Source organism: Balaenoptera acutorostrata, chromosome 15, assembly GCF_949987535.1.
Source record: "Balaenoptera acutorostrata chromosome 15, mBalAcu1.1, whole genome shotgun sequence".
Taxonomy (NCBI): Eukaryota; Metazoa; Chordata; class Mammalia; order Artiodactyla; family Balaenopteridae; genus Balaenoptera; species Balaenoptera acutorostrata.
This window is the reverse complement of record NC_080078.1, coordinates 19,901,522-19,925,192: the sequence shown is the minus strand read 5'-3', so window position 1 is coordinate 19,925,192 and position 23,671 is coordinate 19,901,522. Positions and strand designations below refer to the sequence as shown.

General features: G+C 43.8%; 1 protein-coding gene across 3 annotated transcripts in view; it reads left to right on the top strand.

The window, feature by feature from the left end:
* The window catches only part of SLC5A11 (solute carrier family 5 member 11), a 52,569-nt gene that overhangs the window by 5,464 nt on the left and 23,434 nt on the right, over positions 1–23,671 (top strand). For 2 of the 3 annotated variants that reach the window (XM_007186316.2, XM_007186314.2), the window contains exons 2-7: positions 4,478–4,636; positions 8,628–8,699; positions 13,648–13,752; positions 14,949–15,008; positions 22,058–22,162; positions 23,341–23,446. In XM_007186316.2, the coding sequence (XP_007186378.2) occupies positions 4,502–4,636; positions 8,628–8,699; positions 13,648–13,752; positions 14,949–15,008; positions 22,058–22,162; positions 23,341–23,446 (583 nt within the window). In that variant the 5' untranslated portion in view covers positions 4,478–4,501. Of the gene's footprint in view, positions 1–2,447; positions 2,534–4,477; positions 4,637–8,627; positions 8,700–13,647; positions 13,753–14,948; positions 15,009–22,057; positions 22,163–23,340; positions 23,447–23,671 lie in introns of those variants that run through there. The other variant, XM_007186315.2, reaches the window with a different exon arrangement.

The following is a 23,671-nucleotide window of genomic DNA, read 5'->3' as shown; positions in this document are numbered from 1 at the left end:
CTGCCTTGGGCACTCAGTCATGTGACACCACTTCCTTGCCTGTGGAATAGCAATAAGAACACTACCTACCTAACAGGCACCTCACCCCTGAGTCAGCCTTAAAGACCATCTATCCTGTCCTCCCCAAGCCTCCAGAATCAGCCTCCTGGTTAGACCCTCATTTATGAACCTCTACTTCCACCCTAGGGAGGGTCTCCAGCACCAGTCTTCCCTTCCCGCTTTCTCCCTGCAAGTTCTCTGGTTCATTTAGGTTATTACCATCCCATTGGACAGATGACAATGATCATAAAACCTAGGTATGACTGAGGCAGGGAAGGCTGAGGGGTGATCTGAGGTAGAATTGGGGCTTCCACTACGCACTCCTGCATTCGAGCGGGGTAAGTGAGTTGGGTTTGCCTGATACTGGCAAGTCTATATTCCCTCCTTCCCGCCTTCTCCTGTCCTTTCATCTTTGGATGAGAGCTATGGATCAGTGATTGCTTGAGTCTTCTCACAGGTCTGAGAAGCTGTGAGCATCCTCTCAACAGAAGAGCAAGGCTCCGCCCCAGTATACTGTACTCGGTGTGGGAAGGGACGTTAAAAGTTATTGAGCGCCCCCCTGAGGCATCTTCTCTAAGTGACTGTCCAATCTTCCAAGGCCCAAAGGCAGTGGTCTCAACCCAGGGGACACTTGTGGCTCTCACAGCTGTGGGAAGGGTGCTACTGGCATCTAGTGGGTAGCTACCAGGGATGCCGTTAAACATCCTACAATGCACAAGACAGCTCTCTATAACGAAGAATTATGTGAGCCAAAATGCCAATAGTATTGCAGATGAAAAACTCTGCTTTAAGAACAAGGAACATCCCGCCCAGCTGACCAGGCCATTCTGTCTTTGGGCAGCGCTGATTAGAAGCAGGAAACTATCCCCAGTTCTCCCCCTCTCTCGTTTACCCTGTTAATTAATCTCCAGGTCCTACCTATTCTAACCCAAATTATTTCTCTAATGCACTTTCTCTCACCCTCCATATACTTTCTCTCAAGTCTGGGTCATTTCAAAATACCCTTCCCGCCCACCTTTTTTGCTTCCAGTCAAGCCTCTCCTGCCCTGCACCACCTCCACCACCTCATTCAAAATTCTTCAGTAGCATTTCTTAACCTAGAGCAGAGGAGTGCCACAGAGGCATTGCTGCCTACCGGGAGATGTTTTGAAAATTTATCGGATATTTTTGGTTGTCACAATGACTTGGGGTACCATGGCTGGGTGGAGACCAGAGGTGCTAGACACCTTGAAATTCACAGAACTTCCCCAAGCAACCAGGACTTTCAGATGTCCCACCTGACCTTCATGCAGGCGAAAAATATGCTTACAATTATCCGAGAGTAGAACCAGTTTGCACAAAACACAAAGTGTTGGCTGTTGGTTTTTTTTACATTAAAAAAATAGCACAGGGAGCTATATTCAATATCTTATAATAACCTATAATGGAAAAGAATCTGAAAAAGAATATTTATCACTTTGCTATACACCTGAAACTAGCACAACATTGTAAATTAACTTTACTTCATTTAAAAAATGGTTTTAAAAAAATGTACCTGCTTTTTATTTTCACCAAGCTGTCTCTGATACTTCTCAGAGGGCTCTATCTTAAGTTAAAAGCATGGTATATCATGGAGTTGTTTGGACTTCTTCATAACATTTAAAATCACAAAGTATTTTTCACAAATTTAAACATTCTGGTGTTCCTCTGTAAATTCATGCTTTATTCTGTGCTTCTGGAATAGAATGGATTCCTATTTTCTTATTTCTCTTAAATTAAAAATTTATTCAGTATAATAGGTAAAATGATCTGACTGTCCCTTTGAGTCTTGCAGTGGAGTCAGATGGAGCAGTTACATTTTGGATTATCCATCATTTTAATCATAAATTGCTTTTATTTCTCTTTTATAATAGAGTTAGAGCATTGTATTGATTTTTTGAAAATTATGTGTGTAGGTAGGTAACACTAACTATGAATTTCATTTCAGTTTTCAGTAAAAGGAATATTACAAAATATTTGTTATAAAAACAGAGGATGGGGCTTCCCTGCTGGCGCAGTCGTTAAGAATCCACCTGCCAATGCAGGGGACACAGGTTTGAGCCCTGGTCCGGGAAGATCCCACATGCCACATAGCAACTAAGCCCATGAGCCACGATTACTGAGCCTGCGCTCTAGAGCCCGTGAGCCACAACTAGTGAGCCCGTGTGCTACAGCTACCAAAGCCCACTCACCTAGAGCCCGTGCTCCGCAACAAGAGAAGCCACCGCAATGAGAAGCCCGCGCACCGCAACGAAGAATAGCCCCCACTCGCCACAACTAGAGAAAGCCCGCACGCAGCAACGAAGACCCAACGCAGCCAAAAATAAATTAATTAAATAAATTTTAAAATGCTCAATTAAAAATTAAAATTAAAATTAAAAACATAAAAACAGGGGATGATATCTGAAGATGATGACAACTGATGTTATCTTTGAAAATTACTGACCTCACAGAATCCTTTGAATGACATCAAAAGGTTGGTATAATGTCTTCATAGCATTATATGAGCCTCACTGCCCATCTCCCTCCTTCCAAACTTACTTAATACTCAGGCAAGAATCTGATGGTTCCTTAAGCATGACATGTTTTTTAACACCTCAATGTCTGTAGATACTGTTGTCTTGGCCTCGAATGCTCTTTCATACCTGCTTATGCTGTGTAGGACCACCCACTCATTCTTCAAAACCCAGCTCATATGCTACCATCTGGATTTCTCCATGTAAAATTAGGTGGTCCTTACCTCATCGCACATTGTAGAAAATTACTAATAGTAATAATAGCAGCTGCAATTTACTGAGCACAGCAGTGCATGGCACTGTTCTTAACACTTCACAGGTGCTAGCTCACAGCAGTCTATGAAATGTAAACTCTTATTGCCCCATTTTGCAGATGGGAATGCTAAGGTTTAGAGAAGTTAGGGAATTTGTCCAAGTTCTCAGGATCGGTAAATGGTGGAGGCAGCTTGATGACTCCTAAGCTTGAATCCTTAATACCTCTACCTCTATGTACCTCCACTGTATGAAACATCACATTGTGTTATTATCTGAGTGGGTTTACCCCATTATTGGGGTGCACATCATAGAGGGCAGGACTGAGTTTTTCGTTCCTGAACCCCTAGAGGCTGACACCTCCAGACTGGAGCCATCTTAACACAAGAATAAGTCAAAGCCCAAATCGCTTAGAGTGAAAAAATTACCCTTGAGAATTGCATTAGTTTCCAATTGCTGCTGTAACAAATTACCACAAACTTAGTGGCTTAAAACAACACAAGTTCATTATCTTACAGTTCTGGGAGTCAGAAGTTCTCAAGGGGTCTTACTGCACTAAAGTCAAGGTGAGAGTAGGGCTGACTTCCTTCTGGATGCTCTAGGGGAGAATCCATTACTTTGCTTTTTCTAGCTTCTAGAAGTCACCTGCATTCCTTGGCTCGTGGCCCCATTACTCCATTATCAAAGCCAGCAACATTAGGCCAAATCCTTCTCACACTCTCATCTCTCTGGTTCTCTCGTCTAATCTCCTCTTCCACTTTTAGGGACCCTAGTGATTGCATTAGTCCTACTCAGATAAACTCCCTATTTAAAGGGACGCTGACTAGCAACCTTAATTACATCTGCAAATGTAATTGTCCTTTGTCATATAACGTAACACATTCACAGGCTCTGGGGATTAGGATGTAAACATCTTTGAGGGGGACACGATTCTACCCACCACAGGAATCCCTTAAATTGCCCAAGGAAGTGCAATATACTGAGAAATACCTTAAGATACTGGTTCAAAACATGGATTCTGGAGCAAGATTATTAGCCTTCAAATCCCAGCTCTACCACTTGAACTGTGTTACCTTAGGCAAGTTAGTTAACTTCTCTGTGCCTCAATTTTGCCAGCTGTAAGATGGTATGATAACAGCAGTGCCCACTTTGCAGGTTTATAAACACTTAGGATGATGCCTGGCATGTAGTAAGTACTATATAAGTGTTTATTAAATATATGCATTTTCATGGGCATATCCAGCAGTGAAACAAGATTGTATTGACTGGCTGAGCCTCTGACAAAATTGCTGGCTTGACTTTCACCCAGCAGTGAGGTACCTGGGGAACAGAGACTGACGCAGGTGTCTTGTTTTTCTCTCACTCCCGGATATGTGGAAGAGGGTGGTGAAACACCTGTACTACTTAAATTGTGTATTCTTCTTTGTATTTTGCCAAGTGAGTGGTTGGATTGGTAAACATTAACTGTAGATTTGACGTGACTTCCTTGTAAGTGTTTGCTGAGTGAGTGAGTGGGTGGATACATTTGCCTTCCCGAGGTTGTCTCCTCCACGTGTGTCCTCTTGGTTGGATGTCGCAAGGAGGCAGTCACGGAGAGGGTGAGAATAGTGGCCCCGGGTCCTGGCATCTGACGCACATTTGCTCTTCCACAGGGGTGAGAGAGTTCATTCAGGACCATGGAGAGCAGCCCCAGCGGTCCTCAGCCCACAAGGTCAGATCCCCTGGAGGCATTTCCCCAGAGGACACTGGAACCAGGTGACATCGCAGTGCTGGTTCTGTACTTCCTCTTTGTCCTGGCCGTTGGACTATGGGTAAGCCAGGTCAGGGGGAGGGAAAGTGGCTGGGGCGGGGTGGGAGACTAGCTCAAGGTCATACAGTAATCAGAACTTTTATTATTTTTATTTCTGGCCGTGCCACACGGCATGCAGGTTCTTAGTTCCCCGACCAGGGATCGAACCCGTGCCTCATTTAGTGGAAGCGCAGAGTCCTAACCACTGGACCGCCAGGGAATTTCCTAATCAGAACTTTAATATTTAAAGAATGCATTGAGTATCAACTGTGTGTCAAGTACCATGTTAGGCACTTTCACTCATGTTATCTCATGTAATTTGCACAGGTCGCTATGAAGAAGGTACTATTGCTATACCCCATTTTATAGATAAGAGAACTGAGGCTCAAAGAATTTAAGTTCCTTTTTCTGTTAGTAAGTTAGGAGAGCTGGGGTTAGAATCCATATCTCCTTCACTTTGAAGCCCATGCTCTTTTAAAAAAAATTATTTAAAAAGTAGTTTTTCTTTTTAAAGACAATGAAATAAAAACAACTTAAAATGACACACAGTGAAAAGTCTTACTACTACTCTTCCCTCCACAGGCAACCACTGTTATTAACTTTTTAGTTCATTAGTGTATTCTTCCAGAGTTTCTTTAGGTAAATCCAAGCAAATTTTAACGTGTATATTTCCCTCATTCTTAAATAGAAGATAGCTTATTATACATACTGTTTATTACTTTGATATGTTTCACTGATCAATGTCTCCTGGATATATTTTCATATCAGTATATGGAAGCTTCTGCATCTTCTTAAAAGTTGCCCAGTACTAACACACCATTGTAAAGCAATTATACTCCAATAAAGCTGTTAAAAAAAAAAAAAAGTTGCCCAGTATTCCATAGATGACCATACTGCAATTTATTTAACCTGTTTCTTGCTGAGGGTCATTTGGATTGTTCCCCATCTCTTAACACTAAAATTTATGCTGTAATAATCAAGTCTTGGACACATTATTTTGGATGTATACAACTATAATGTAGGATAAATTCCCTGTAGTGGAATCGTCAGGTTAAAGGTTATATGTATTTGTAATTATGATAGCTTGTGTCAAACTGCCCTCCTTAGGTGTAGTGCCAATCTGCACAAAATCATTAAATGTATGAAAGTCACATTATCACATCCACAGCAACACTGTATTGTCAAACTTTTTCATTTTTGCCAAACTGACAGGGAAACACAATATCTCAATGTACTATCTTATAATGAGTGAGCCTAAAATAAACATCCTTACATATGTTTAAGACCCACTTGTTTCCTTTATGTGAAGTATGGTTTCATATTTTTTTTCCATTTTCATTAAGTTCTTGCTCTTATTCTTATCAATTTCTAGGAACGCTTTACATATTAAAGAGATAGTAACTTTGGGATAAAGGATAGTGCAGAGGAGGTGCTGCTATCTGATTTTCAGGTCAAATGACTTGAAAACTGTAGCCTACTGAGGTGTCCCCACTTCAGTTTGACTATTCGTAGATCATTTCTCTACTCTTACCCCTTAGCTTTCCCTCCTCCAGATCAATCAGGGGATAAAAGTGCTGGACATCCCAAAGACCATGGATCTGATACTGAGATGGGTGAGATGTTGTTAAGGGTCAGGGCATTTATTTATTTACTTATTTACTTATTTTCATGCTGCACGGCTTGTGGGATCTTAGTTCCCTGACCAGGGATCGAACCTGGGGCCCCGGCAGTGAAAGTGCCAAGTCCTAACCACTGGACCGCCAGGGAATTCCCAAGAGTCAGGGCTTTTGAGTCAGACAGGTTTGAGATCAGGCTTAGGTGTAGGGGTAGAGTTAGGGTGAGGGTTAGAGGTCCTGGGAATCTATATTTTCACAAGAGAATTGAGAGACTCTGATGTATTACTGGTTTTTGAAGCCATGGATTTAGATGATCCCTTTTAGCACAAGGAGTTCTTTACTCTTGGAAAATACTTCCTGTGTCAGGGTTCAGCAGGAATGAGCCATAGTGTCTGTTTTCTATAGTAAGATCATTTGCAGGGATGAAAAGGTATCATTTCATGTCATCTCCCATCCAGTAAGACTCCTCTCACCAACACCTGCACCCAGAGGCTGGGAGAAGTTAAACAACGTATCCAAGATCACAAATAGCTACTTAGTGGTTAAAATGTCTCTGTTAAAGCACCTTTAATGCCAGGAAGCTCACTCCTGAAGAGCTCTGAAATCAGGCTGACCTGGGTTTGTGTTCCCAGCCTCCTGCTCTGTAGAAATGTGGCACTAGATATGTGACTTTACTTCCAAGCCTCAGTTTCTTCATCTGTTAAACTGGCCTGATGACATCAGCCTCATAGGAGTTGGTGAGGATTAAAATGAGATGATGCTTCAAAATGCCTAGTATAGTGTCCATCACGTAGTACTGATACTCAATAAATGACATCCATTGTGAGCTATCTATAGCTCATTGTGGCTTGTCTATACAAGCCATGAGTCTAAAACTCAAATGCCTAGGGGGATCTAGTGGGTTATTATACATCTGTGAGGCAGGGAGTGGTAGGGGCTGTGTTGACCTCAAGAGTTTATGTCTCCTCTAAGGGCATTCAGATGAAAATCTTCTTAAAAACCGTGGGTCAAACAAAATATATTTGATCTAAAAAATAAACAAACTAGTGAATATAACAAAAAAGAAGTAGAATCACAGATATAGAGAACAAACTAGTGGTTACCAGTGGGGAGAGAGAAGGGGGGTAGGAGCAATACAGGGGTAGGGTATTAAGAGGTACAAACTATTATGCATAAAACAAGCTACAAGAATATATTGTACAGGGCTTCCCTGGTGGCGCAGTGGTTAAGAATCTGCCTGTCAATACAGGGGACACGGGTTCGATCCCTGCTCCGGGAAGATCCCACATGCCACGGAGCAACTAAGCCTGTGCGCCACAACTACTGAAGCCCGCGTGCCACAACTACTGAAGCCCACACGCCTAGAGCCCGTGCTCTGCAACAAGAGAAGCCACTGCAATGAGAAGCCCGCGCACCGCAACGAAGAATAGCCCCCGCTCGCTGCAGCTAGGGAAAAGCCCACGCGCAGCAACAAAGACCCAATGCAGCCAAAAAAATTAATTAATTAATTAATTATTTAAAAAAAGAATATATTGTACAATACAAGGAATATAGCCAATATTTTATAACAACTATAAATGGAGTATAACCTTTAAAAATTTTGAATCACCATATTGTATAGCTGTAAATTATGTAATATCACACATCAACTATACATTATTATTTTTAAAAATTATTTATTTATTTATATTTAATTTGGCCGCGGGGTCTTCATTGCGGCATGTGGGATCTTTTAGTTACGGAATGCATGCGGGATCTAGTTCCCCAACCAGGAATTGAACCCTGGCCCCCTGCACTGGTAGCGCAGTCTTACTCACTGGACAACCAGGGAAGTCATTTTTTTTTAAAGGACCTCAGAGTTTTGTACTTTTTAAAAAATTTCTAATTTTTATTTTTTGGCCGAGCCACGGGGCATGTGAGATCTTAGTTCCCTCACCTGGGATCGAACCCGTGCCCCCTGCAGTGGAATCATGGAGTCTTAGCCTCTGGACTGCCAGGGGAGTCCCTCAATCTTTTTTTTAGTTATAGTTGAGGGACTTCCCTGGCGGTCCAGCGATTAGGACTCTGTGCTTTCACTGCTGAGGGCCCGGGTTCGATCCCTGGTTGGTGAACTAAGATCCCACAAACCACGTGGCAAAAAAAAAAAAAAAAAAAAAAAAAAAAGTGAAGTAAGATATTTCAGGAAAACAATGTCCATGGGAAGTATCGCTCAGGGACCCCTGCAAAAAAACCAAAAACAAACAAAAACCCAAAAACAAATAAACAAAAAAACCCAAAATAAATTTGATGTCTGAGTCTGGCCTGCTGGACTCCCGGGTTATAATCTGTGGCCTAGACCATATTGGGAGGTGTCTGATTGCTAACATTTCCCTCACCCACCCCTCTTCTTTGTTTCAGTCCACAGTGAAGACCAAAAGAGACACTGTGAAAGGCTATTTTCTAGCTGGAGGGGACATGGTGTGGTGGCCAGTAAGTAGTCTTTGGTTCAATTAAAATTACTTCTCAAGGACTCTTCAAGTGCTGATATTCTGTCTAACCTTTGCTCGCTCAGGACTCTCTGGTTCCATGTTGTCTGGAAGTCACAGTCTAGACTAGAGAAGGCTTAGCTCCAACTCAAATTTGTTTGAACAAAAAGAATTCATCAGCTCACCTAAGGGAAAAACTTAAGGTTGGTCTGGTTTCAGGTATGGCAGAGTATAAGGGCCCAAGTGATAACTAGGACCTGGTTTCTCCCTCTGTTTATCCTATCTATCTATCTATCATCTATCTATCTATCTATCATTTATCTACCCATTATTTATCTATCATCTATCTATTTCTATCTGCTTCTCTTCTTCTGGATGGGTGCTAGTCCCAAACAGGCTCAACTTCATGTCAACAAGATGGCGGCCACTGCTCCAGACCTTTCATCCTCTCAAGTTCCAGCCTAGCAAGGGAAGAGCACCTGCCTCCATGGCAGTATCCCTGGAAAATATCCCATCTTTGATTGTGTCCCTTGCCTATCTCTGTGCCAATCACTGTGACCAAGGTAGTTTGATGTGCTAACTGGCTGATGATGTGCTAACTGGCTCAAGCCTGGGTCACACACTCAGTGCCTAAGCTGTGGGGCATGGAGCCTGCTCTGAGGCACGTGTGATGAGAAATGAGAGGGGCTAGAGCCTGAAGGAAAACTGGAGAGCATGACTGGGACAAGGTGGAATGGGCGTTGAGAACATAAATAACAAATACAACAGACCAATTAGTATTTTCTTTTCAAGGGTAGCTAAAGGCATTACTAAATACACACACACACACACATGTGCACACACCACATACACATGCACACAGACCTCTGCTTCCTGGGCCCTGAGTAGGGGATCAGGAATAATAATTTTATTCATGATCTCCTAATGTAAGTGTTAAATCTTTGAACTAAAAAGAGAGAAGACATCTTCCATTTGCAGGGAGTCCAAAAGATGTAGGATGTAAGATGCAGAGATAACAGGTATATAAGATTCTGGTCCATGAGATGTCTAAAGACAATGACCACAGTGTCCTCAAAAGATACCAAAAATGAGCTCTGGATTACATATTCAATGAATTCATTAAAAAAATTCCCTGAGGAATATGTCCAGCAGTGTGCCAAACACAGGAGACATTAGTGAGCTCGTCTTCACCCTCAAGGAGCTTGTCATCTAGTGCGGTGTTTCCCAAAATATAAGTAACATGTGCCCCACGATTTTTCAGTTGTGCACAGACACAGCATTAAATAACATCAAAGTACTTAATGAGAACATTATTCCCTTTCCTATTCTCTGTCAATCCTCCTGGTTACATAAAATAAAAAGTCAAAGTTTGGTACTAATATGGTTTGACCAACCTTCCAGCACTGGCTAAGCTCTGTGTTTAAAAGAGAATGCAGGGGCTTCCCTCGTGGCACAGTGGTTGAGAATCCGCCTGCAAATGCAGGGGATCCCTGGTCCGGGAAGATCCCACATGCCGCGGAGCAACTAAGCCCGCGCACCACAACTACTGAGCCTGCGCTCTAGAGTCCGTGAGCCACAACTACTGAGCCCATGTACCGCAACTACTGAAGCCCACGCACCTAGAGCCCGTGCTCCACAACGAGAGAAGCCACCTCAATGAGAAGCCTGCTCACTGCAACGAAGAGTAGCCCCCGCTCGCCGCAACTAGAGAAAGCCTGTGCGCAGCAATGAAGACCCAACGCAGCCAAAAATAAATAAATAAAATAAAATAAAAATAAAAGAGAATGCAAGCCTCAGGCTAAGTGAATTCGGTCGTCCAGAGAACCTAGCTAGAATTTAATAATTTTATTTTCATTTTCATTTTATTTGTATGGTTCTCTTCTATGTAGAGCAAGTGATACTGATTTTCTACTTAAGGCTGTGGATACATACATACATATATATATATATGCATATACTATTATATTACTAATATATTGTATTAATATATAATACATTGATTAAATAATATGTGATTCATACATATGAGTTAAAGAAGAAGTCAATATAACGTAAAATATTAAGCAAATAGCAGTGCAGGTGCAGTGAACTTAGAGAAGGCTACAAAGGAAATATTCAGTGACAGTTTTAAGAAATCCTGGTCTAGTGGTCTCTATGATGAGTGATGCTGAGTTCCTAAAATTCAGTAGGAATACAGCAGCCCACCTAAGTATGCCTGCTTTTGCATGTCACTTCTGGGACCATTTCTCTGCTCATATTCCTTGGATGACCCTTCCCCAGGTCAAGAAGCAAAGGGAAATTTTGGAGCTTTTTTTGCCTTCTTCACCTAAGGAGAATGATGTCAATGTGAAGGAGATGTGGTTAAGAGTATGGGCTTTGGCTTGATAAAATGTTAACATCTATAGAAAATCAATACTAGTTCTGATAGGAATTGGTTCTAGAGGTTTATGTGGTGTCTCACAGCCTTGGCCCACCTAAACACTGTCCAGGGGGCAGGTGCCTTTGTGCAGATCCCATCATTTCATTTCAAGTAGCAGATGTCTATCGCTGGTAAACAGAGTCTGATAACACTAAACATTTGAATCACATTATGAACTGCTCTAGTCCACAAAGCAACCTTCTGATTATAGTTTGGCTTCTCACGTAGCTTATCTACATTGAGAGTCTGTAGAGGCTATTTGAATATCTGGCTGCATACCCAGTTGTAAGTCTCACTGGAAATCAATTAGCTTTCTGCTTTTATGTGTAAATCTTAGGAGTTTTGTTAATCCAGGTCTGCCCCTGATTAATAAATCCATTTTCTCTGTAATGACTAAGTAAAAAAAAAAAGAGAGAGAGAGAGAGAGAGAATAGGCTTTGGAACAAGTACATTAGTTAGCTGTTGTTGCCTAACAAACCACCTACAAATTTAGTGGCTTAAAACAGCTACAGTGTATTATTTCTAATGACTGCATGGTTTGAGTGGGTGGTTCCTCCCCTGCTCTTTTAGAGTCACTCACGGAGCTGCGTTTAGCTGGTGGCTGGGAAGGGTTGGAAGTCCAAGATGGCCTCATCACAGATCTGGGGCTCTGGCAGGAGCTAGACTGGCTAGAAGGCTAGGACTTCACTCTCTCTATATGCCTCTCATCATTTAATGGCCCGGCCCAAGGTTTTTTACAAGGCATCTGATTCCAAGGGCAAAAATGAGAGCTGCCGGGCTGTTGTGTGTTGGCCTGGAAGTCACACAGTGTCACTTTCACCACATTATATTGATCAAAATAAGCCACAGGCCAGCGCAGATTCTTTATGGGAAGAGTGGAAAACCAGAGGAGCACGCAGAGTGGTGTCACTGGGAATGGCAGAATAAAGATCTTTGAAATCTCCTCCTGCATAAAAGCAATGAGAACAGTGGCAAAATGGTCAAAATCAACTTTTTCAGAACTCTGGAAATTGACCTAATGCTAGTAACCATCCAGGGAGCTTTAATTCAAGAAAAACAGCTGAATCTCAATAAGAACAGGAAGTTTTGTGGTGTTTTACCTGGCTCTATTCTCATTCTGTTCTCTTCAGCTCTGCAGTAGTCTTGAAGGCCACTGGTTAGAACAGGATTGGATCTCTTTCAAAGTCCCATTCTCATATTATTGTCAGTATTTTACCCATCTTGCAGTTCCCTGGAAAGCTTCCCTTGCACAACTTGTCTTTATTTGATCTGACTCAGTGATCATCCAGTGTGAGCAGCCCTTTACCCAGAGGCATTAGTTTAAAAAAAAATCAGTGGCAATTGTTTGACATTGTAGCTGCCTGAGCTAGCAATAAGGGAATTAAAACGGCACACTAGATAGTATCTATTTAACATAAATAGTAATACTCCCTAAACTGAACTACAGACTCAACACCATTCCTATCAAAATTCCAGCAGCATCACCCCCTCTTTTTTTGCAGAAATTGACAAGCCAATCCTAAAATTCAGATGGAAATGCAAGGGACCCAGAATAGCCAAAACAATTTTGAAAAGGAAGAAAAAAGTTGGAGGACTTATACTTCCCGATTTCAAATCTTACTACATAGCTGCAGTAATCAGGAGAGTGTGATACTGGTAAAAGGACAGATCAATGGAATAGAATCAGATGAAAACCAGAGACCAGAAAGTCAATGGGAGACACAACAGTCCTCTCACAGATAGCTCCCTCTGTGTCTCTTTCTCCCTCCTTCCCTCACCTATCTCTATCTCTGTCTCCATCTCGCTCTGTCCTCTCTTGATCTGCCTTTCTCTGCAAGTCTACCTATTCTCCTCTCTCTCAGCAGAGTGGCAGTGATGAGTGCATAGCTGAACATGCTACTCACTGCCCCCCCCATCCCCTTACTACACACACACCTCCCTGGGTTACACACCCCCAGTCTAAGGGACCAGCAAATATGGTTTCCCAGTTCCAGATTCCCAGGAGAGAGAATGTAATTGGCCCAGCTTGGGCCAGGTGCCCAGGCCTGTCTCATGCAATCAGCTGAGACCAGGGATTGGGGTCATCAAGTACCATCTTGGCCACTTAGACTTCTACTAGAAGGAGGGCTCTCTTCTTTGCTAAGTCAGAAGCAGAGCTGGGGAATAACACAGGCTTCATGATTCTCATCCTGAAGCACTTTCTACAACACCTGTCATCCTCCCTCCCCCCCAGGGATGCTGCATACAGTTGTTCAAGTTGTGCACTGCACAACCCTAGAGGGGACACAATTCACATCTTAGGCATCATAGATATGTGTATTTGATATGCCAGTTTTCTAAAGGTGGAAGTAAAATAGTCTTAGGGAAGAAGAGACTTCTAATTTTTAAAAAGTTGCTTAGATGGGCTAGGGATGGCCCTGCTTTCTCCACTTCTCCTTTTGTCTTGGTCTCTTTGGCGAATGGGAAGAACTGGTGGTGGGAAGAAGCTACACCAGACCTTGGCTCCAAGATCTGATCTATCATCTCCCCACAGGTGGGTGCATCCTTGTTTGCCAGCAATGTTGGAAGTGGACATTTCATTGGCCTGGCAGGGTCAGGTGCTGCTGCGGGCCTTTCTGTAACTGCTTATGAATTTAATGTACGTATGTTACCAGGGCATGGACAGCCCACCCTCTACCCAGTAGGTAGATCCCGGGGGGCAGTTGTATGCATGCTCTGCTCTTTTAAAAATAGAGTGGTGCTTTATGAAAAAACAAACAGGAATCATCAAGGGCACCCCTAGTTAACAAAAATCAGTTTGATCTGCAAGTCCCAGGCCTCCCTGTGTTTGCTTGATGGGCGCCCATAAGGCAAATATGTGTGTGAAGAAGGCTCAGAATCTCTCCCGTGTGGATGCAGAAGGTAGAAGGTTTTGTGGGACTGGAGGGTGTTTCTGTGTATTAGATATCAATTGCCCATCACGAAACTTTGTGGTTCAGTGGTTCTTGATCTTTTCGCCACCCCACAGATACCCAAGAGATAAGACACACTCTTCTATGTAGCAGGATGATTTTCACATAGTGGGAAGGGATGCACTTATTAATAGTGATCTTCATCTTCATAATGGCTCACATTTTTTAAGCACTTACTCTGTGCCACAGACTTAAGTACACCACATACATCATCATGTTACAGGATTCAATTACTAACTGGAACCAGACTGCCTGGGTTCACATCTGGGCTCTAAAACTTATAAGCTGTGTGACCTTGGGCAAGTTACTAGATCTCTCTGAGCCTCATGTATAAAACACAGATCATGATGGTACCTGCCATATCGAGTCATTGAGAGGATTAAATGAATTCATGCTTATAAAGTGTGCACAGGAATGCCTGGTGTATCGTAAGTGCTCAGTAAGCATCATCTCACTGATTTCCTTCCAACAACCCAGTGGGGGCAGTTACTCCCATTTCACAGGTGAGAAAAATGAGTCTCAGAGGCCTGTGTAAACTCTTCCAGCATCACCAGCTACTCATCAGCGTGGCCTGCCTGAACTCACAGGCTTGATTTAACCCCAGCCTGAGGGGAGGGAACACAAGGGGACGAAGGGGGACACGCAAGGTTTAGGACACACAGCACTGGGAGCCACAAAGAGCTTCTAGTTCCATTCCGCCCCACTTCATCCCTGTGTCCTATTTAAACATGAAAATGTGACAGCCCAGGGAGGGTGAGCTACTCAGTAAGTAAGAGATGGAACCAGAGGCAGGTGAGGCCAGGTTCCATCTGGACACAGGGAAATCCATATTGGCACCACAACGTGGGCGGGAGCTGAATCCTGATTCTGCTTTCTCCGGCAGGGCTTATTTTCCGTGCTGATATTGGCCTGGATCTTCCTCCCTATCTACATCGCTGGTCAGGTGAGTCTGAGAGGGGTTGGGGTGCTATGGAATAGGAAGACCCTTTGGGAGGGTCAGCTTTGCATTCCCTCCCTCCCACCAGCACCCTTCCCTCCCTCCTGCCTGTGGACATCCATTATACCAGCGGTCCCCAAACTTTTTTCTTTTTTTAAAATTTATTTATTTATTTATTTTTGGCTGCATTGGGTCTTCGATGCTGCGCACGGGCTTTTCTCCAGCTGCGGCGAGCGGGGGCCACTCTCCGTTGCAGTGAGTTCGGCACCAGGGACTGGGTTCGTGGAAGGCAGTTTTTCCACGGAAGGGGGCATGGTGGGGATGGGTCAGGCGGTAACGTGAGCGATGGTTCAGGCAGTAATGCGAGCAGTGGTCCAGGAGGTAATGCGAGCGATGGGGAGCCATGCGGAGAGGCAGATGAAGCTACGCTGGGTCGGCCGCTGCTCACCTCCTGCTGTGCGGCCCGGTTCCTAATGGGCCTCGGACCGGTACTGGTCTGCGGCCCGGGGGTTGGGGGCCTCTGCGTTAGTCCCTAAGAGGTCCCAGCCTTAGTGTGGGATGATGCACAGCTGAGACAATTAGGGACCCTGTCCTTAGCATTTCCCACCTAGTAATGGACATCAAAGATACATGGGGGGCAGGGGCTTTCGGAAGCTGGAAGAAACATAGGCTCAAAAAAATTTTTTTAATGCCAAAACACAAATGTAAAAATCACAGTCTTTTCTAAATGTTTAAGCCACAACATATTACTGCTTTTAACATACACACACACAGACACAAACACACACACACGATTCAGTGATTATTTTTCTTCCTTTGCACCCAAAACCATAATAATTATTTCTGGCTGATGTGATATGTCAAAATTTTTGTTACAAAATAATGCTGCTTTAGACATTTTGGAAAAAAAAAGTAGTTAAAAAAATTACTTCTAGGGACTTCCCTGGCAGTCCAGTGGTTAAGACTCCATGCTTCCAATGCAGGGGGCGCAGGTTCGATCCCTGGTGGGGGAACTAGGATCCTACATGCTGTGCTGTGCAGCCAAAAAATAAAATCAAAAAATAAACTTAGGGGTTTCCCTGGTGGCACAGTGGTTGAGAATCTGCCTGCCAATGCAGGGGACACGGGTTCGAGCCCTGGTCTGGGAAGATCCCACATGCCGCGGAGCAACTGGGCCCGTGAGCCACAACTACTGAGCCTGTGCGTCTGGAGCCTGTGCTCCGCAACAAGAGAGGCCGCGATAGTGAGAGGCCCGCGCACCGCGATGAAAAGTGGCCCCCGCTTGCCACAATTAGAGAAAGCCCTCCCACAGAAACGAAGACCCAACACAGCCATAAATAAATAAATAAATATAATTTTAAAAACAAAATAAAATAAAAAATAAACTTAAAAATCACCTGTGATCTTACTGACAGCTTTCTGTCATTCATACCATCTAGACTTAATTCTGTTTTAGACATTCTGCTACACAGGGCAAGATCATACAATATCATAGTGTTATTCATCAAGCAATAACTGATTTTAACTTTTTATTACAGAAATTTAAAAAAAATACACAAAGTAGAAAGAACTACTTAATGATCAGAGAAATCATTGAAAAAAAAAAATCACTCTGTACCAGAAGTAGTGCAATCTTATGCAAAGGGCAGTGATGTAGGGATAAATAACCTCACTTGGAGATGATACTGAGTCTAAAAGCACGGTTTTTGGTGACTGGGGGCCTGGGTCTGCCCATACCCACCTGTGATTAGCTCCCACATAGACAAAATCTCTGGGATAGAACAACACTGACTGCGACTGAGGATCTCTGGGCCAAAGCATCAGCAGATATTTCTTGAGCACCTAGTATAGGAAAGAGCAAAGGATGGTGGAGATGCAGGTTAATTCATAGGTAGGGTGGCCAGATGTTCTCAGCTGATGGTTTCCATTTTCTCTGGGAAGTAGAAGACAGTGTCATTTGCTGAATGAGGAAGGAATTTGTGTGGTCGAAGGTTAATAAGAGGCATGAAGAATTGAAATGACTTCTATAGTTTGTAATAGAAAAACCTGTGGGCAACCACAGTATCGCTCATTAGGGGACTGGGCATCTGTACTGCGGATATCATGCTGTGAAAAGGGCTGAAATTGACAGAGTTGTGCTGCTGTGAAAGAATCTCCAAGCTCTGTTGTTCAATAAAAAATTCCTGTGGCTCTAGACATTCTTTGGACAACATCTTATTCAGAGAGAAGATTAAGCCCATATTAGATAATAAATGCCAGAGTGCTGAAAAAAGATTAAAAGCTACCCAATCTATTTTTATTGGGCAATAAAATAAACACAGAGAAAAGTGGTAAAACACAAATGTGCAGCTTAACAAACTACTGTAAAATGAATACCCAGATCAAGACACAAAACAGGGACTTCCCTGGTGGTCCAGTGGTTAAGACTCCATGCTTCCACTGCAGGGAGCACGGGTTCAATCTCAGGTCAGGAAAGTTCCACATGCTACATGGGGCGGCCAAAAAAAAAAAGACACAAAATATAACACTCCCCCACGTGCCTTTAGCAGATCACAATGCCTTCCTTTCACAGTGACTTTCATTAGACTCACTTCCTTACTTTTCTTCACAGTTTTAATTGTGCATACCTAAACAGATGGTTTAATTGTACTTTTTTGGAATGAAATATACATGGAATTGGGGGGATTACATTCTTTCCTTGCATGTAGCTGGTGTGTTAATTTCCATTGCTATGTAGTATTCTGTAGTATGACTATACCCCAATATATTTGTCTATTCTTTTGTTCGTGGGCATTTAGGTTGTTCCTAATGTTGGCCTATGATAGACAACGCTGCTGTGAACATTTTTATATGTGTCCTGATGCATATAAACATGCATTTCTGGAGAAAATCTACCTATAAGTGGAATTTCTGGGTCATTGGATGTGTTTATCTGGCTTTACTAGATATTGCCAAACTTTTTCCCAAAGTAGCTCTGTCAGTTTATTCTCTCACCAGCAGTGTATGCAAATTCCCTTTGCTCCATTGCTCCACATCCTTGCCAACACTTGGTATTTTCCAACTTTAAAATTCTTGCCAGTTTGATGGGTGTGTTGTAATGTCTCACTGTGCTTTCCTTTTTTTTTTTTTTTCTTAAATATTTATTTATTTCTTTATTTTATTTTTGGCTGCATCAGGTCTTGGTTGCAGCACATGGGCTCCTCATTGCAGCACATGGGCTTCTCTCTAGTTGTGGTGCATGGGCTCAGTAGTTGCAGCGCACGGGCTTGGTTGCCCCACAACATGTGGGATCTTAGTTCCCCAACCAGGGGTCCCCTGCATTGGAAGGCGGATTCTTAACCACTGGATTACCAGGGAAGTCCCCCTCACGGTTCTTTCCATTGGCAATTCTGTTTATATATTTTCTGGCCATTTGGATTTTCTCTTCAGGGAAGTAACTTGTCTAGGACTTTTGCCAACTTTTCTATTATGTTATATAGCTTCTTCTTATTGATAGAAGCTCTTTATACATTCTGGAAACAAGCCCTTAGGGTGATTATATGTGTTGCAAATATCTTTTCCCCCCCTACTCTGTGGGACCCACCCTACTCTCTAACCACCAGTTTAATCCTGTCAGTTCATTCATTTATTTGTTCATTGAAGAAGCATTTACTGAGCTGAATGCCAACTGCATTCCAGGCACTGGTCCAACAGTTCCTCATCCTCACCAGGCTCTCTACGTCCTCAGCCCATTACAGTGCTTTCCCCTCTTGTTGGAAAGTTTTCCTTTTCCTTTGTGGTTTGGTTAACTCCTATCATCTATCCAAACCCTACTTCAAGCAACTATTCCTCCAGGAAGCCCTTTCTGACCTCTCTGATTAGGTGAAGTCTCCTCCTTCATTGTGTTTGCCATAGTTGCCGTTTTGCATTTGCTTGTGTGATTATTAAATTAATACGCCTCTCCCATTAGACTGTGTGTTTTTCCCACTATACTTTCTCAACATCAGCAGTAGTAACATCTGGGGCAGGATGATTCTTTGTTGTGTGTTTTTATGCAGGTGTGAGGGGTAGTCTGTTCATTGTAGGGTGTTTGCAACATCCCCGATCTCTATCCACTAGATGCCAATAGCACCCCCCAAACTGTGGCAGCTGCAGTGTCTCCCGACATTGCCAAATGTCCCCTGGGGAGGTATGAAATCTCTTCCTTCCATTGAGAGCCACTGCCCTAGACTGTGTGTCTCTCCCATTAGATTGTAAGCTCCAGGAGGGCAAAAACTATCTCTGTTTTCTCCCAGTGTCTAGAATAGTGCCTAATACATAGTAGATATTTGAAAAATATTTGTTGAAATTACTCAGTAGCAGGGTCCATGATTTCAGAAGGAAGAGAGATGAAGGATGAGCTTACACCCAAAAGAAGAGGCACCAATTAGGAACTGAAAGTCTTGGTCAGGTCCCAAATCTGGGGTCATCAGAGTCAGCAAACGAAAGGGTTGCATTGATGAAAATTTGGGGTATCGGAGGTGAGTGGGGTCCTGGAGATGATGAGGTTTGGATGTTGGCCGGAGAAATGGGTTGCTGGAGTGGAAATGCCCATCTGTTAAACAAACTAAGACACTGTACAAGACATCCCAGTGGGCGCTCCTCACTGTCCTTGAAACTGCTTCCAGACTCGGGGGAAGTCTAGAAAGAGGGGAAGACAGTGAAGGAGCTGAATTCTCATTGGCTGCTGGACAGTGTTCCCGGGAGGCTTGGGGTGGGCGGAAGCTGCTATGGCCGGATGGCATGGGTTTCCGAGGAAGAGGGAGGGGTTTTATATGAGGACCGAGTGTGGCTGTCTGGACATGATTCAAGGGAGAGTAAGAGAGATGCTGAAGTTCCCTCACTGCCCTCCACCCCCAGGAGATGAGGGGCCACCAGACCAAGGAACTTGGGCGGTCCTCCCTGCGGGCAGTCGTCATTGGCTGCATTTATTTCCGGTTAACATTCACCCAGCAATACTCAGAGGGTGGTTCCTGTGTTAACAGTCGTTCACCTGTCTGTCTCTGTCTCTCTCAACCTTGCTTGCTGGCAAATTGCCTTCTTAGCTACTTTATAACAAACAGCCTAGGCTCTGCCTCCCATCTGTCAGCTAGCTTCACATTTCTCCCCAGAGTTTGATTTCTAGATACCAGTGCTGTTCGGCTTCTGATGACTTTCATGCCTCCTTCCTTTCTTAGCTCATTAGAAACTTCCTGCATGTAGCAGGCTGTGCGGCTCCCTGTAGATCGTAATGGAGGACAACTGATAATAAAAGCTGTCAGCCAGTGATAGGCGTCTCGCTCCCCAACAAGACCAGCTGGTGGTTGTCATTCACAGACGAGATAGCGAATCCTCTTGAGGAGCATCTTCCTTGGTCCACTTATCTGAATGGGCTGAAGTTCTCATGCACTCTCTCTAATTAGCTTTCATACCATCACGAAGAGTGTGTCCATTCAATACGGTTTGATTGAATCTCTCCATGTGTTAGTCCCTGATAGAGTGTCAGAGCTCAGTGCAATGTGCTTCTGGAAAATCCCTGCTGTGTTTGCCTTGCAGCCAATCAGAGGGTTGAGGCAAGCCACTCATGAGGGTCAGAATCCTGAATTGCCCTTTTGGGGACAGGGGGAGGAAAGAGATGCTTCTTTTCTTTTTTTAAATTTTAAGGTGTCTGTTTATTCCTAGAGTTCAATTTTTTTGGCCAATATTTTATTATGAAAAAAATTTCAAACCTACATCAGTGTTGAAATAATTTTACACTGGACACCCTTATAGTCTTGAATACTGTACCCAGATTCTACTATTAACAACTTACCACTCTTGAATCAAGTCTGGCCATCCAGTCTATCCCAGTCTCCACTCCCAGCTTCTTCTGCCTTCACAATCTGACCTTGGGATGGATGGTTTGCTATTTATCAGCTCATGGTCGGGTACCCATTAGTCTACTCCCTGGGTTAGACTAAGGCACACCCAAGCAGCAACAGCCTGGACGAGGGCCTGCAAACATAATCATTACTCTTTTCCCATCCAACATCCGGGACCTCATGGAAGAACAGTTGTGCATTTGAGGTTCCATTGTCTAGACATGGCGTTCTCTCAACCCCCAAGTCTGCCGGTACAGTGAGGAGACTGGGCAAGGACATGCTATCCCCAAAGAAAAGTGCCACCCAAAAAATGGTTCTCCTCGGTATGGCTCAACCCCTGGGGTGCCCTATATGGTAATGGCACCTAGCTTTGGCCCACCCATCTGGACCTAATTCAGTGCTTCCCTGGTTTCTCTGCTGTCTCTGGATTCTCTGCTCCTGGTAACGTGGCTGAAGGGTTACATGAGAGCAACTTCCCCAAAGGTTAAAACATGGACAAATGGAGATGCTTGAGATGAGTTTAGGTGTTAGACATGGAGCCAACTACACTGAATCACCTGGCGAACTTATTTCCTCTTCCATCATCTTTTAATGAGCTCAAGGGTAAAGTCGCATGTTGGTGTTAGTGAGCATTTAACACCTGTTCAACACTTTTCCTGACAACTTCTTTTTTGTTTTTGTAAAAGAAAGAATGAGTAGGCTCTGGGCCCAGGGTTTTTGGTGTGCAAGAGGAAGTTGCCAGGAAAGAATAGAACATGAATGAGTGATTTTATTATCCATGTGTATATTTTTGCTGGTTCCCTTAAGTTTAGGATTGAATTTTCATCTACAGCGGTGATTTGAAGTTTTCTTTTTAGATAAGTTTACTTCAATATAAACATGAGTGGGTTTAAAGAAAAACATTAAGTTTTATAATAGTAACATCTATATTAATAAGTTTTATGTAATAACATTAATAACACAGGAGAGGGCAAAAACTGGGGTGGCGTATACATTTGGGATATATGATAGTTGGATACATAACTCTGCACAGAACCCCGGTCCATCCTCACCCCACCCATTTGTTCCTATTTTCTCCTCTCTTTTAAGTCTCCCATTGAGAATCCCAAGAAGACCATCTGTGCTTCTGAGTTTGGGGAGAAGTGGGGAGGGGGAAGAAGTGCTGTTGGGTGGCAAGATCTCAACTCTGGTCCCCAGGTCACCACGATGCCAGAATACCTAAGGAAACGCTTTGGCGGCAACAGGATCCCCATCATCCTGGCTGTGCTCTACCTGTTTATCTACATCTTCACCAAGATCTCGGTAAGGTGGGGACACAGCCTGGTGAGAAGCTCAGCTGGTGGTGTCCCTCCCCATCCACTTTCTCCTCCTATTGAGGAAGCTTCCGGGAGGTTCAAGGAAGATGCGAGGGGTGGGGGCAAAGGCTCAACAGGGGCAGAGGAAGTACGGGAAAAAGGTAGAGGAAAGGACTCCTCCCCCTTCTCCTGCCAAAGCTTCTTCAGCAACATCTTGGGATGGTGCCCATCACTGAATGGGACTCAGAGAGCCCTCAGGTGGGTCTGTCATCTTCTTCCTGGGATCAGGCAGTTATCAACTATTAATCATATGTGCTGATGGCCCACTGAGCCTGCCCCACCCTGACGTTTGGATGGGCAGATCTTCTGGAAAGCAGCCAAGAGCAGATGCTTTGCAACCTCCAGTACGTGCTGCTCAGCCTGACTCACACTGATGTCCTCTTCTTTTCCATCTGGAACTGGGGGGAACCTTGTCCTATGTGGGGGAGGGGGGTGGGCAGAGGAATTGCATTCAGTTCAAACAACAATAACTGACTCTGCCAGCTCCAGATGTGAAAGGCAGAAGGGCAATGCTCACTCTCATTCTGGTGGGAAGCTACAGATGTGGGGAAACCTTCCCAAGGAAAGTTACATCTGAGGAGGATGTAGAGAAAGGGGGATTGGCATTCCAGAGAGCTGGACAGAATAAGCAAACGCTTGGGGGCATGAATAAACATGACTTGTTAGGGAAACAGGGCGTATTTCAGTGTGTCTGGAGAACTGGGAGCATGAAGTGAGTAAAGAAAATGAGGTCAAGTGGCACACAAACCATGAAGGGCCTGGTATACGGCTCTAACTTATTTGGACATTATCTTGGGGGCAGTAGGGAGCTACTGAAGAGTTTTGATGAGGATGAGATGATCACGATGGTATTTGATAAAGGCTGCAGTGTGGAGGATGGAGAGTAGACAGATCAAGAATAGAAGCAGGAAGACAACTGAGGCGCTTGTATTAGCCCAGTGAAGGGGTCTCAAACATAATCACCCGTAGGGCTCCCGTTTGAGACCCCTGATCTAGGAAGAGATGAAGAAAAGACATCATATGATGTTTCTGTGTTTGCCAGAATCAAGGCTAGGGCCTGAGCCTGGGGAAACTGTGCTAAAACGTCCATTCATTCATCCACCCGTCAACTTCATGTCTCTCCAGGTAGACATGTATGCAGGTGCCATCTTCATTCAGCAGTCTTTGCACCTAAATCTGTACCTGGCCATAGTCGGGCTGCTGGCCATCACAGCTCTATACACTGTTGCAGGTACGACTGAACAAGGGGTGGTTCTGGGAGAGGTGGTGGGCAGGGGCTGTGGGCCACCCTGTCTTTTCCTGGCTTGTCTTCTGATGTTCCAGTGTGCCAAGACCATGTCTTCATGAACCCTCAGTCCATCACCCCAGATAATATGATTTCTCTTGGTCATTGTCCAAAGGAAGAGGGATGCCTGATAGAAGGGAGGATTTCAAAAGGTACCACAACTGCATAAAG